We start from the raw sequence: 13,867 nt of genomic DNA, 5'->3' as shown, positions 1-13,867 counted from the left end.
TATCAGACTTTACCTGCTGGCTCTCTTTTATATCTTAGACTTCATCTCCTACTCTGCTCTTGCCACTCTGGCCTCCTTGCTGTTCCTTGAACCCACCAAACACACTCCCATCTCAGACCCTGGCACATGGCTTTCCCTCTACCTGGAAAATTCTTCCTCCAAGATAAGTGAGTGACCTTTTTCCTTCAGTCTTGGCTCAAATGTCACTAACGCTTTTCCTGACCAGCTTTTTTTTCCTCTACCTCTTCACTCTGATATCTCCTCCTGACTTAGAATGAAGCTCCATGCACATAGAAATTGTTTACAATCCCTAGCGTTAAAGAGTTCCTAAGGCATAGTAAGGTGCCCTATAAATATTTGAATGAATAGACAACAGACTGCAACTAACTGGAATATCTTGAGGATGTAGGCTGCCGCTTCTCCAGGCTCCCTCAGGATACACGTTGCCAACCAGTATTACTCATTTTATTCTCCAGTAAACAGTGGGTTTGGTAGCATCCTTTCCTAAATCCTTTTCTTGGAATTTAAATAATAAACTGGGTCATTTACTGTTGTCATACATTGTGTTGCTGAATTTTCCACTGCTTAAATTCCTTTTAATACATTTTCCTCCAGCATTTGGCCTTTCTTTTGTTCACCGTCCACAACCTTATTCCAAGGCTGGAATATTTCCCTTGGAGGAAAAAAAGAATCTCATGTTCATTTAACATTCGCTTAAAGTTTTAGGTAAATCTAAAACAAAACGAAAAAAGTCTGATCCATAATACTCAGGCCTATTGGGTACATGTTATCTTAAGACAGCTGAAGATTATTTGTAACATGAGTCCAGAGTTTTATAACTTAAAACCATCCATCTTGCTCATTTCCAGCGCGTTCTACAGAGAACTCCTAGGTTACCAGGTGATTGTGTTGTAGGGGAAGCGGCAACTTCTCTTTAGACCTTTTGAGGTGTGGGTTTGCTCGCTCTGCATATAAAGGAATTCTAGAAGCTGGGATTGCACCACCCACCCCACGCACCCCTTACTTGCAGAAACCTTTTTCTCCCCCCCCGAACCCCCCCGCATAAGGGCTCTCCGTGGGGCAGTTGCCAGCTCCAGATACAGCTGCTTGACACCTATTGTCCCAGTTTGGACGTCCAGCGATTTCGCCTGAAGGACCCTAGCTTCGATTTCGCCCCAAACTCAAGCAACCGCTCCGGCAGCCTCCCTGGGGCCCTGCCGACCTGTACCGGGCGGCCGCCCCTCAGGCCAGGGCCTCGGGCAGGGCGGACCGGCGGCCAGGCGCGTCCTTCCTCGCAGGCGTTCGCGCCGGGCAGCCCGAGCGGCCACGAAGGCCCCCGCCCGCCGCTTCTCCCGCCCCCTCCGCCCCAGAGGGCTGGCTGCCTAAGTCCCTCCCGCTCCCGGCTCTCCGCCTCACTAGCAGCGGCTCTCGGTGCAGCGGGGACCGGGCGCAGAAGCCTGTGCCCACGGAGCGCACGACACTGCTCGGAACGCACCACCACCCTTGTCCCCTCAGCCGCCCACTCGGGATCTCCAGCAGCCTCCGCGCGCGCACGGTGAGCGCCACCCCGGGCGCTGAAGGGGAAGCGGGTCGCTGCCCCGAGTGTCCTTTACCTCCGGATCGTCTGGACCTGCGCAAGGGGCTTGCTCCTCAAGTCTCCTCTTCCCCACCCCCACCCCCGATCATTTCCAGTGCCCTTCACCCTACTCCGCCTCTCAGCCCCGACCTCTCTCTTCCCTCCCTTCCTCGCAGGGAGGCGAGGCCCGGGTCTCCCCAGTGGGGACCGTTGCTCTGGCCGTTGGCGGCCGGCGCTGCGAGGCCCCGCCCCCGGCGCGAGTCTTGGTGCCCCGGGGCCGGTAGGCCGAGCCGGAGGCTCGCGCGGGGGAGGGGCGGGGCGGGGCGGGGGGCGGTGCGAGGCCTGTCCGGGCGCCCCGCTGGCGGGTCGCGCGCGCGCCCGCGGCCCCTTCCTGCCCCGGCGGCGCGCGCCGGCCCCGTCCCCACCCCCACCCGCTCGCGCAGGCTCCCGCCCGCTGCGCGTTTTGTCCCGCGTCTCGCCCCGTCCGCCGATTGACTCGCCGCTCTTGTCCTTCCTCCCGCTCTTTCTTCTCTCCCCTTACGGTTTCAAGATGCCTTCGGCCACCAGCCACAGCGGAAGCGGCAGCAAGTCGTCCGGACCGCCACCGCCGTCGGGTTCCTCCGGGAATGAGGCGGGGGCCGGGGCCGCCGCGCCGGCTTCCCAACACCCCATGACCGGCACCGGGGCTGTCCAGACCGAGGCCATGAAGCAGATTCTCGGGGTGATCGACAAGAAACTTCGGAACCTGGAGAAGAAAAAGGTGCCAGGAGCTGGCGGGGAAGGGAGGGTTTGGTGCTCGGACCCTGACTTGCCGCAAGCAGGCTTTACCCTCCCAGCCTCGGACGCTTCCCCTTCGCCCAGGCCCGGCCTCCGCAGTTAAGCGGAGCTTCGAGCCCAGGAAACGGGCTCCGCGGGGAGGTGCTTGTCACCTGATGCGGACGCGGCGCTGGCCCCCAGGCCTCTTTATTACCGTCCTCCCGCAGGGGCCAGGCCTCCGGCCTCGGCAACTGGGTTGTGTGAGGGTGGGGGCCTGTCCCGTCGCCAGGCATTTAACTGTGATGCCCTGCTCTCGCTGGCGGAAGCCCTTTTTCTGTGACGGGTGTCAACGAGGGGAAAGGAAGAGGTCCCGGGGCGGGGGGCGTTCAGGGTCCAACCGACTGCCTCGTGGAGTCGGGGCGGCCTGCGTCCTGGAGCCTTGGGGCTGGTCCGCTCCGTTGCCGCGTACTTGAGGCCTGCGCAGCGGCCCCTCTGCTCCCTCGGGAGGGAAGTGCTTGGGGTTCTTAAACGAGAGTCGCTTTTCCCTCAGGCCCCTCTCAGGCAGGCTTTGGATTTGCTACCCCTGCCCCCCCTCTGACGGGCGCCCCTTCCTTCTTTGTTTCAATTGTCCGGGTGTCCCCCCGAGCCTCACGCTTCACCCGACCCCGAGAAGATTTTCTGCAGCCGCTCTTTGCCCCTTGGGGACGCACTCAAGAGGGCTGGGAGGGAGACTGCACGGGTCGAGACTCGCGGTGGGGTGGGTCCGGGTTGGACGGAGGGGCTCTCTAGGTCTCTGGGCACATGGAGAGCGCGTCTAACATGGCGGCGGCTGCGGGGAGAGGGAAGCGCTGTACGGGAGCTGCATTGTGAGCACAAAGCGAAAGAGGGGGAGGGCAGAGGCCAGGCAGTCGCCCGGCTGGCCTCCCTCGGTCCCCCCTCCAAAAGAAAAATCGAGCCACACCCACAAATTTTGGATTGAATATTTAACCATTCCTAGGTCACACTGTGAGGTTTATCTTCAAGTGGGCCTTTTGTTTTATGTTTTCAGCGCAGGACTGTGCCAGCTCTGTTTAGAGGGACACGTGTGTGTGTGTGTGTGCGCGCCTGCCTGTGTTTGTGTGTACGTGTAGAGAAAGGGTCTTAGCAGAATGAATAATTCAGCCTTCAGTAAGATTGGAGGTGGAAAGGGAAAACAAATCAGTAGTACAAAAAAAAATGGAGTAGTTACATCTGTAACTATTATGCAAACTTTTGCCTTTTACCTTAAAAAGGAAATAACTTGGTTTCAAACAGATACAATAAATCATTTAGTAGCTTTTGTTTATCTGCCTCTAGTAAAACATTTATTGTAACATCTTGAATTTTGAAGAAGTTACTTTAAAATGTTTATTTTGCCAGCCACCAAATAGTGTTAAGATGTAATAGTAACTACTTGGCTAAAATTTGGGCTGTAGGAAATAACTTGAAAACTGGTTATATTTAGGCCTTCATTATTTTGATCGCTTGTTTAATGATTCATTTTACATTTTTCGGGGGAGTTTTAAAGCATTTTTAGAGTTTTAAAGACTGTCTTCTATGTTTGGAAATTTACTTGAACTTTATTTGAAATTGAGAGATGTGCTAGTTGTGGATTTCTACCTTTTGCTGATCCTTTATTTTGATTAAATAAGTGTGATTTATTATAACTTTGAAATAATAGTTTTATCAGTGCTACCAAAGCAACAAAAGCATTTTTATTGTTAAGGAGCTACATTCAAGTATGTAATAAGATAGGCGTGCTCCAGACCAGTGTCGTTTGTCTGCCATCTTTGTAAACTGTATTTGAAATTGAGACTTAACTACATTATAAAAACCTCTTAATTCAGTAAATAACCCTGTCAATCTGGTATTTAATACCCAAATGAAGAACAGTATTAATGATGTAATATTTTAAGACATCTTAATATAGATACTTATGTTTTAATGACTGAAAAGTGATTCTTGAAAGATATAATATAAAGTCATGCACTGATTACCACATAACTTGGTTGTGAGGTAGGTTGGATTCTAGTGTTCAAGTGTATCTGAAAAAATTAGTAAGCTAGTTTTATGAACCCTGTGAGGGCCTGAGCTGTGACAGGTCTTTCCTGTGTATAGGTTTGTAGTACTATACATTGCCTACCCCCTTTCCCCCAATTATAAAGGAGAAAATAATGTAGTTATTATTACAGAGATTATAGACAAGGCTAGCAAGTAGTGAAAAATTCCCTTGTAATGATGGAGATTTAGTACACTACACAAAGCAACAAATGCTTTTCTGTCTTTTTTCCCTGTCTTCCCAGTGTTAGGGTGCTAGGTAGCAGAAAGGTCAAATTTCAGTTACGTGAGGCTTTTTGGTAACTCAGAGACTGAGCTACCTACTTGTTAAATAGTTGAGTTGGTAGTACCAATGTTGTGACTTACTATTAAAACTGTAGGTTTTAATTTTTGAGAAACTCGGGGCATTCGGGTTTTCCTCTATAATTTAATGACATCTAGTTTCTAGTTTAAATATAAATTTTCTATATCTAGATGATTACTGTATGAATGGATTTAACTAGGATCCATTTTTTAATAGTGTTTCTAATACACCTAAAGTAGGATTTACGTTACAAATCAGTTTTCAGTCTTCAGCTTCTTGAGCAAGTTAGATTTGAGTCGTATTTTAGTTTTGACCTTTTCATAGGTGCCTTCTGGACAAAATGCCTTTTTCCAGGGATTCTGAAATTAAGTATCCCGATAAAAATTAATGCTTGATAGGTAATACCACAAGACAGAGAGAATTGAAATAATTTTGTTATACTTCAATGAAAAAACAAAGTTATTTAGAGGAAAGCTAAGCATCTGTTCAGTGAGAATGCATACTTAACTTTGATGAAATATGATCCTATTATGTAATGCAACTAAGTGGCCTGGTGGTTTTTTGAAATTTGGGCTTTTAAACTATGTGAGTGTTCAGCAAAGAGAAGAAACACAGCTATAATAAACAGAATCGTGTCAAATTCCATTTACCAGTCTTTCAACTGATTAAAGCACAAGTAACAATGAACTGAGTGATTGTCTAGTTCATCAATTGGCATAGAACTGGGCCCTAGGCTATGCAAGATGATATTTTGAAACCAAGTCTTAATTTTAACTTAAGGTGGTGGGTTTAGTCACTAAGTTGTGTACAACCCTTGCAACCTCATGGACTGTAGCCTGCCAGGCTCCTCTGTTTATGAGATTTTCCAGGCAAGAATACTGGAGTGGATTGCCATTTCCTTCTTCAGGGGATCTTCCAGACCCAGGAATTGAACCCTGGTCTCCTGCATTGCAGGCAGATTCTTTACCAACTAAACTACCAGGGAAGCTGCTTTAACTCAAGGGGGAGCTCTTTTATATGGTAACAGGTAATCATTTTTGAGATAGAATAAAGGATGTTTTAATAGATGACATTTAAAATTGTTAAACTCCATTGCAAGTATAGTAAGTTTAGACAGTAGTGAGTTTGGTAGGTGAAAGATTAATCAGTGCTGTCTAGCAAAATGACCTGGCAGTTTTTAACCAATATGACCAGAAGTGATAGACAAGGATACTGTTTTTCATACCTCCTAAAGTCTTTTTGTTCTGTATTTCTTTGCAGTTCATATTATTCTGAAAAAAGGATTGCTTATTGTTAGGATAACATTTCTTTACAGAGCAATGCAGTGTGCCTCTCTTAAGGATTTTCAGTGCAGGTGTTGTACAGAATTCTCAGTCTTTTGAAATAAAAACGTTATAACTTGTATAAGCAAACCCTTTTCTTGGGGATAACATCTGAAGTTTTTCTTGACAGTTAAAATCTCTGAAGTGCTAGTTTTTCCATTGGTTGCATGGACTATTCCTCTGCAATGCAGAGAGCAAGATTACTTTGTTTTGCATTCACCTTGTCACAGAAGAAAAAGTATAATGCTTAGTTTGTTTCCCTCTGCTTGTCTGGGTGTGCTCTGTGAGTGTGTGACATAGAAAAGTATTTAAAAATTGAGTTTGAAAAGAAAATGATGTGAATTATCTCATGTGATGACGCAAATACCTTTTTCTGCAATGAGAATAGAATCCTAAGTATGATAATAAGAATGTGTTGTTTTAAGCTGGCCATATTTTATTCTAGGATAATTCCTATGTTTGTATCAGAATATTTGTATCAGATATTTATATCATAATAAGTTTTGTCTGAGTTAGAGGTTAAGCATACAGTTTGTCATAATTTTATGTAATTTCTTAGTTTACGTTTAGAACTAGACAAGGACTAACCTAGTACTACTTCATCTTTTAAAAAATTAATATTTGCAAAAGTTTAAACTTAAAAAACAGTGTGGTCTTTTATTATCATACTGTTATAGAATCTTTGAAATATGTTAAGAGCTTAAAGCCATTTTAGAATTTATTCCAGTTCATTTTACAGAGGAAGAAATTGAGGTGCTCATGTGAAATGACCTAGGTTAAAATAGGTGAACTCCAAGGTCTCTCGTAATGTTTTAGAGGGGTTAATTAGAATCTGTAATGCTTTGCAACATAGTGTAGTTTTTCAAGTTACAGCTGATCCTGTGGAACCAAGCCTTTTACTTCAAATAACTGAATTTTATTATTATTTTTAAATTTTTTATGTATTTTTTGGCCACACTGTGACATGCCAAATCTTAGTTCCCAATGGGATCGAACCCTTTCCCCTTGATTTGGGATCATGGAGTCTAAATCACTGGATTGCCAGAGAAGTCCCCCCACATACTTTATTTTATTTTATTTTTTTTCCCACATACTTTAATTTTAGAGTTTCTCTATTTAGAAAAGGTGAAAGCAAAAGAAAAAGGCTTTTTTATTCTTCTGTAGACCTATATAGTAACATCTCATTGCTAAATTTGTGTTTGTAGGCTGTCTAGGTAATGGCCTCCAGTGACTAGCAGTACAGGTGAAGTTCCATTTAAAGTCTGTCTTCATGCTTGCTTAAGCCCCAGATGCACATTTGCTAGTCTCTACTCAAGCTTGGTATGTTATAGGCCAGAAAATCTGGGGATAACATTACCAGTAGAGAGAAGTAGGAGATGTGTCAATATTTACATCTTAATTCTTGTATTCCAAGTTTCTGGATTTTTTTTTTTTTAATAATTTGTTCCTTTGGGGAGAGGAAATGAATAGTATGTATGCAGTAGAGGAGAATGAGAGGAGTAGCAAAAGAGAAAGTCAGTCAAAGTTGAAATTGTAAGGTGCTTGACTTCTCATCTTTTTATTTCTCCAAGTAGCTGTATACTGGTGCTTTAGTTGGACAGAGTATGAATATAAACACACAGATGACAGAGACCTTACTGCACCTCTGCTCAATTGCTATTTCTGAGGAAAGAGTAAGGTGTGCTTCTTGACCATGCAGTCTGTTTCCTTTAACTTCTTGTGCTACCCGTTGTCTGTACACTTTCTTTGCATTTTTATATTGTCTTATGTTCTCACCTTATGTATTTTTTCTAATAGGTAGTAAACTGCTGGAGGGCAGAGACTGTTACTAGTATCATACTGTGCCTTGTACATGGCGTATGCTAAATAAATATTTGATAGATTGACTAAATCATTACATAGCAATACTTGTATTTTCATCAATAAAATCCTGTTAAAATGGATTAATCCATGAGGGGGAAAATGCTTTTTTGTATAGAGCTGTTTACTTGCACTTTTTTTTTTTAATTGGGTTTTTTTCCTGAAGGATTTTTTTTTTTTTAAGTGAGTAGAATTGATGAATAAGCAATTAGAAAACTCCTATCTTAAAATCTAGGTAGTGTAAACAAGATTTGTTAATAGTCTTAGGAAGGAGGACAGATGATTTTTGGTATTTGAACTATTGTAGATTATTAGAAATTTCACTGCATTCCCCTTAATACTCTTATCCAAATACAGAGATAGCTGAAATATACTAATCATTGGGGAAAAAAATTTTTGGTCTCCATTTTAAATGAATTAAAAAGTTCACATCTTTCTATCAATAATTGAAGTCCCTGCTGAGTATATAAACCATTTAGTTGTACCAACTCATTGGCTGAAGCAACTAATAATTCAAAAGACACTTGTTAAGATTATCTTTGTCAATTGTTTCTTTCTTTTTTGGATCATTTGTTTTCAGGTTCACAAGCTTTATACTTTATAAGAATATAAATCAAAGTAGGTGATGTTGGAACTCTAAACTTTTTCATTTTCTTACTAAGGTTAGGTGCATTCTTTCATTCAGACTTAACTACATAATTACTGCCATGGACAAGGAATAAGTTTTTATAGGATTGTCTTTTTTCCCCCTCCAGTTGAACAAGTGAAAGTGAAAGTTGCTCAGTCATGTCCGACTCTTAGCGACCCCAAGGATTATATAGTCCATGGAATTCTCTAGGCCAGAATACTGGAGTGGGTAGACTTTCTTTTCTCCGGGGGATCTTCCCATCCCAGGGATAGAACCCAGGTCTGCTGCACTGCAGGCAGATTGTTTACCAGCAGAGCCACAAGGGAAGCCCAGTTGGACAAAAGTCTTGTCAGATTATAACTCCTGGTTAGGTACTTGCCTAAAAAATTATCTTACAACGGGACATTAGATAACAACTGATTTAGCATCCTTTTACTGTTCTTCAGTGTTAAGGATTCCTGCAGTCTTGATACTCAGTGAGCTTCTGTATTAATCAGTCTTCTAGGGCCTGGTGAAATGCTCATTTCTCAGTGAAAGTCTATTTCATTTTTGGACAACTCTTAAGTTCATGATGTTGGAGTTACATCCCTGACACCACTGTTAAATATTTTTTCTGTAACAGCTCAGACTCCTGCAACATGTGAAGGCTTCTAGCATTTGGAGAGAGCTGCTATGAATCTTCTATGAATTGTACTCTATGTTATCTATACCCTCCTTTTAAAAATTGAAGGAACTTGATTCTTGATGCCTTTCCTGTCTGCTGTGAATTTTACTAGCAACTCAGTCTCAGTTGAATTGAGGAACGTTTGTTGGAGGCAGTCAGGTGCCTACCACTATGTAGGCAAAGTCAGAACTCATGTTTCTAGATGAACAGGAATGCAGGGATTAGGGACTTGAAATGTCTAGAAAGGGCCACTGAAGATTATGGAAAGATGAGAGGAAAAGAAATCTTTGTCTTGTTGTATTTACATTATCACTCTACAAGTTCTTTCAGTACTACAGAAGTGATTTATTTGGCCTGGAGAGAAAGTAATATGAGATATAGCTAGGTATTACTACTATTTTTGTTATTTTAAGCTTCATTTTTAAGTAATCTCCCACAGTTTAGAGATTTCCTTAATTGAGAATGAGAATAACATAGTTTCCTAGGTAGTCAAGCTAAAGATGTTGTCTTTGCTAATTTTTCTTGTTGTTACTGTTTACTAGTTGTCTACTAGTAACTAGTTGTTATTGTTTACTAATTGTCTACTAGTAACTAGTTGTTACTGTTGTCTAGTTGGTAAAGAATCTGCCTGTAATGCAGGAGATCCGAGTTTGATTTCTGGGTTGGGAAGATCTCCTGGAGAAGGGAATGGCAACCCACTCCAGTATTCTTGCCTGGAGAATCCCACGGACAGAGGGACCTGGCAGGCTACAGTCCATGGGGTCACAAGAAATGGACACGACTTAGCGACTAAACCCACCCCCACACCACCACAGTTGTCTGGTTGAAGAATTAGTGGTTTTTTGAGTCTCTCATTTTTTTTACTATTTCTTTTTAACTGTCATTTTTTTCCAGTTATTCACTTACGGAATTTGTTGGTTATAACAGGAAGGAAGGGAATCTCTGGAGAACAGTCATTTTGAATATCTTATGCCGCCCTCATAGCTTCCCAGGTGATGCTACTTGTAAAGAACCCGCCTGCCAATTCAGGAGACCTAAGAGATGCAGGTTCGATTACTGGCTTGTGAAGATCCCCTGGAGGGGGTCATGGCAACCCATTCCAGTATTCTTGCCTGGAGAATCCTCAGGGACAGAGGAGCCGGGGGGCTACAGTCTATAGGGTTAGAGAGTCTAACATGACTGAGCGACTTAGCACACAGCCCTGTAGCACCTAGTGAATTTTTAAAAAAAATGTTTAGATAAAGCAGCTTTGCTGATGAAAAAAATCTTGGGGGGGGTGATGGAAGATCTGGGTGTACTGCAGTTCTGGAGGAAGGAAGAAGATAGCAGCAGAAGGGCAGAAATGAAGTGTAGCAATAGCTGGAATAGAGTGGAAATACAGTGCTGAGGCACAAGTGGTTTTTCTGGGATAGGTGACCTTCAGTTCAGTTCATTCGCTCGGATGTGTCCGACTCTGCGACCCCATGGACTGCAACACGCCAGACTTGCCTGTCTGTCTTATTATCACCAACTCCTGGAGCTTGCTCAAACTCATATCCATAGAGTTGGTGATGTCATCCAACCATCTCATCTCATAGATGACCTTAGGCAAGTTATTTAATTGCCCTTTCAGTTTCCATTTAAATGAAATGTGATTGATAATAGTGCCTGCATGATACTTTAAATTTGAATGCCTGTCATAACAAATACTCTGAACTGTTACAGGCAACAAAGAAACCGAAGAGTGGGACTGGTTTCTCGGTACTACATAACAGTATAGTCTTAGTCTTTGACATGTACTGGGTATCGTCTAATTCCATGGTTCTGCTTTAGAGATTCTGATTACGAGTAACCTGGAAAATGGCCCGATTTTTATCTTGCTCATGTGTGCTGTGCTCAGTCACTCAGTTGTGTCCAACTTGTTGGAGCCCCATGGGCTCTCTGTCCATGGAATTTTCCAGGCAAGAATACTGGAGCGGGTTGCCATTTCCTATTCCAGGGGATCTTCCTGACCAAGGGATCAAACCTCCATCTCTTATGTCTCCTGTATTGGCAGGCAAATTCTTCACCACTGTGCCATCTTGCTCATATGTGGTGCTATAAATGAATTTTTAATACATTAGGGATGCTCAGTTGAAAAAGGAACCCTGAATTGAATTTTCAAGATGGATATTTCAAGATAGAATCTAAGAGGGCAGGTTTTCAGTTATATCAGTATTGTGGTAGGCTTTCTGACGAAGATATCTAATGCTAGAAAAACAACTCCATTCTGCTGGGAAAAAAACTTAATATTCATTTTATGTGGATGATACGAATATTTAACAAATTTGTAACACTATGTTAGAAACTGTCTTGGAGCTTAGGGAATGAAAAAGCTGTGTTTGTCTAGAGTACTTTATTCCTGTCTTTGCCCCTCTGTTTTTGTGGGGGTTAATGTTGGACCTGTCAGTTTGACAAGCAAATCCTTATTTATGTAATGATCTTAGTTTGTACTGCAAATTTTAACCCCAAGTGGGCAATTTTTCTATTTGTATTTAATGCATAGATCTTTATTTTGGCTACACAGAGATCTTGTGGGTGACAGTATTTCAAGAATTTGTGTACCATGAAGCCCAGTTTGCATAGTAGCTGCTTTCTCTTGTCATTGACCTCTTAACCGTCCAGTTATTGCTGTGTGACAGATTACTCCGGGACTTACCTCATTTTATCATGCACACAGATGATGCCTGTTAGGGATTTAGGGCATACAGTGGAGCTGACCTGCTCTGTGATGCCTGGGGTCTCAGCTGGGAAGACTCAACCTTGTTTCCTCACATGTCTCATGCTTGGGCTCGGATGACGTAACGCTAGAATTGCTGACCAGAATTCTTAATTGAGACCTCTCTTCATAGCTTAGCTTCCTCATAGCATGGCAATCCCAGGGTTATTGGACGTGTTAAATGATGGCTCAGGGCTCCAAACATGATTGGTTTTAGTGACCAGCAAACAGGGCAGAGATGCATTGTTATTATGACTCAACCCTGGAAGTCACATAGGATCATTTCCACTGTTCTCTTGGTTGAAGCCCGCTCAGTACTATGGCAGAGGAATTAGACTAGTTTTTAATGAGAAGTGCCAAGGTCACGTTGTAGAACAGTACAACGTGAGTCGTCTTTAGAAAATGTAATCTGACGTAGATCTTGGGGTTGGATGAAGAGCAAATTTCCTGCTGTGTAGAAAATTGGAGCTTTTCTGCCATATCTCGTCCTAGGATAATATAGATGCATACTCAAGGATTCTTGTAGGTGAAAGTCCTGACAGTATCCTGCAATCTGACAATCTTAACATTTTTGTATAGCACAAGATTTTAATTTTTTTTTTATCACTATTATATAAGCTATGTCTTTGCAAAATAAGTGTACAAAACAGAAGGAAAAGATTCTGCCTGTAATTCTACCACTCAGGTACCATTCTTAACACCTTAAAAAATATTTATATATATGTGTACATATACACACACACATACACACACAGTTTTTAGGAGTTTTAAGTTCTCCAGACATTTAATGGTAATGCTAGGTATGTGAAACCATCCCCTGTGGATTTGTAGAGCATTCATTATGTGCTAATGTCCTGATTTAGCAACAGTTTTCTTGAAAAATGTATAATGCTATTAAAAGGGGGAGATAATAAATGTATAAGCTAACAGCAGTTTTTCTTTTGCCTAGGTGCTAGAACTTTAACTGTGTACTGGCACTAAATTTCAGGCATTCCTGTTGGCATATCTTTATTTGTATATTTCTAAGTACTGGAATACAGATTATAATGCTATTATTACATCATAAATCATAATTAAAAGCAAATCTTTAACTTGTTTAGTTTTTTTTTTAAGTAGCCTGTCCTTTTAAAAACATGAACTGTCTTTGTTCATCCTCAGTGTTTAAGGCAGTTTAACTTCTCTCTTAGGGGTTAGGTGTACCGTATCAGTGTAAAAATCTTGATTCATTTTCTTAAAGATTAAGCTTTCTTTTTAAACAGAGTAAGTACCACAAAGTCTCTCATGGTTGGAAGAAATTCAGAATAATATGGTTCACTTTCATAAAGTGTCAGATTTTTTAGGTAATACATGGACATGTATTAGTAAAGTTTTCTTTCGTCTGATTACTAAAGAAAATCTCAAATTGTTGACATTGTAATTCTAGACTTGAATTTTATATTAACTTAGTTGGAGGCTTATTTTTTTAATGTATATATTTAACGTTTTAATTATATAAACGTATTTATTTTTGGCTGTGCTGGGTCTTCATTGCTGTGCAGGGGCTTTCTCTAGTTGTGGAGAGCAAGCTTTCCTTAGTTGCTGAGAGCAGAGGCTGTCCCTAATTGTGGTGTGTAGGCTTCTCTTGTTGCAGAGCATAGGCTCTAGGGTGCAGGTTCATTGGTGTGGTGCCTAGGCTTGGTTGCCCTGGGACATGTGGGATCTTTCTGGACCAGAGATTGAACTGGTATCCCTTGCATTGCAAAGTGGATTCTTAATAACCATTGGGCCACCAGGGAAGCCCTGGGGGCTTACTGTTGTATAAATAGTTCACCTAAGTAAGATTGAATAGTTTCATCATCCATTGATGTTTTAATGATTGTACTGATTTTATTTACCTTTAGTATACCTAAAGTGTGATAAACTTTAAAGTAAAATGATTATGAAAGTTGAATACTGTTTTCTGGT

At 42.2% G+C, this 13,867-nt stretch overlaps 1 protein-coding gene across 1 annotated transcript in view; it reads left to right on the top strand.

Annotated features, from left to right (window-relative positions):
* The first annotated feature begins 1,389 nt into the window (after positions 1 to 1,389).
* The window catches only part of CAPRIN1 (cell cycle associated protein 1), a 36,489-nt gene continuing 24,011 nt past the window's right edge, over positions 1,390 to 13,867 (top strand). The window contains exons 1-2 of the mRNA XM_070383576.1: positions 1,390 to 1,555; positions 2,127 to 2,336. Of these exons, the coding sequence (XP_070239677.1) occupies positions 2,127 to 2,336 (210 nt within the window). The 5' untranslated portion in view covers positions 1,390 to 1,555. The remainder of the gene's footprint in view (positions 1,556 to 2,126; positions 2,337 to 13,867) is intronic.

Source organism: Bos mutus, chromosome 15 (genome assembly GCF_027580195.1).
Source record: "Bos mutus isolate GX-2022 chromosome 15, NWIPB_WYAK_1.1, whole genome shotgun sequence".
Lineage (NCBI taxonomy): Eukaryota > Metazoa > Chordata > Mammalia > Artiodactyla > Bovidae > Bos > Bos mutus.
The sequence above is the reverse complement of the archived record's forward strand: the minus strand, read 5'-3'. Positions and strand labels throughout refer to the sequence as shown.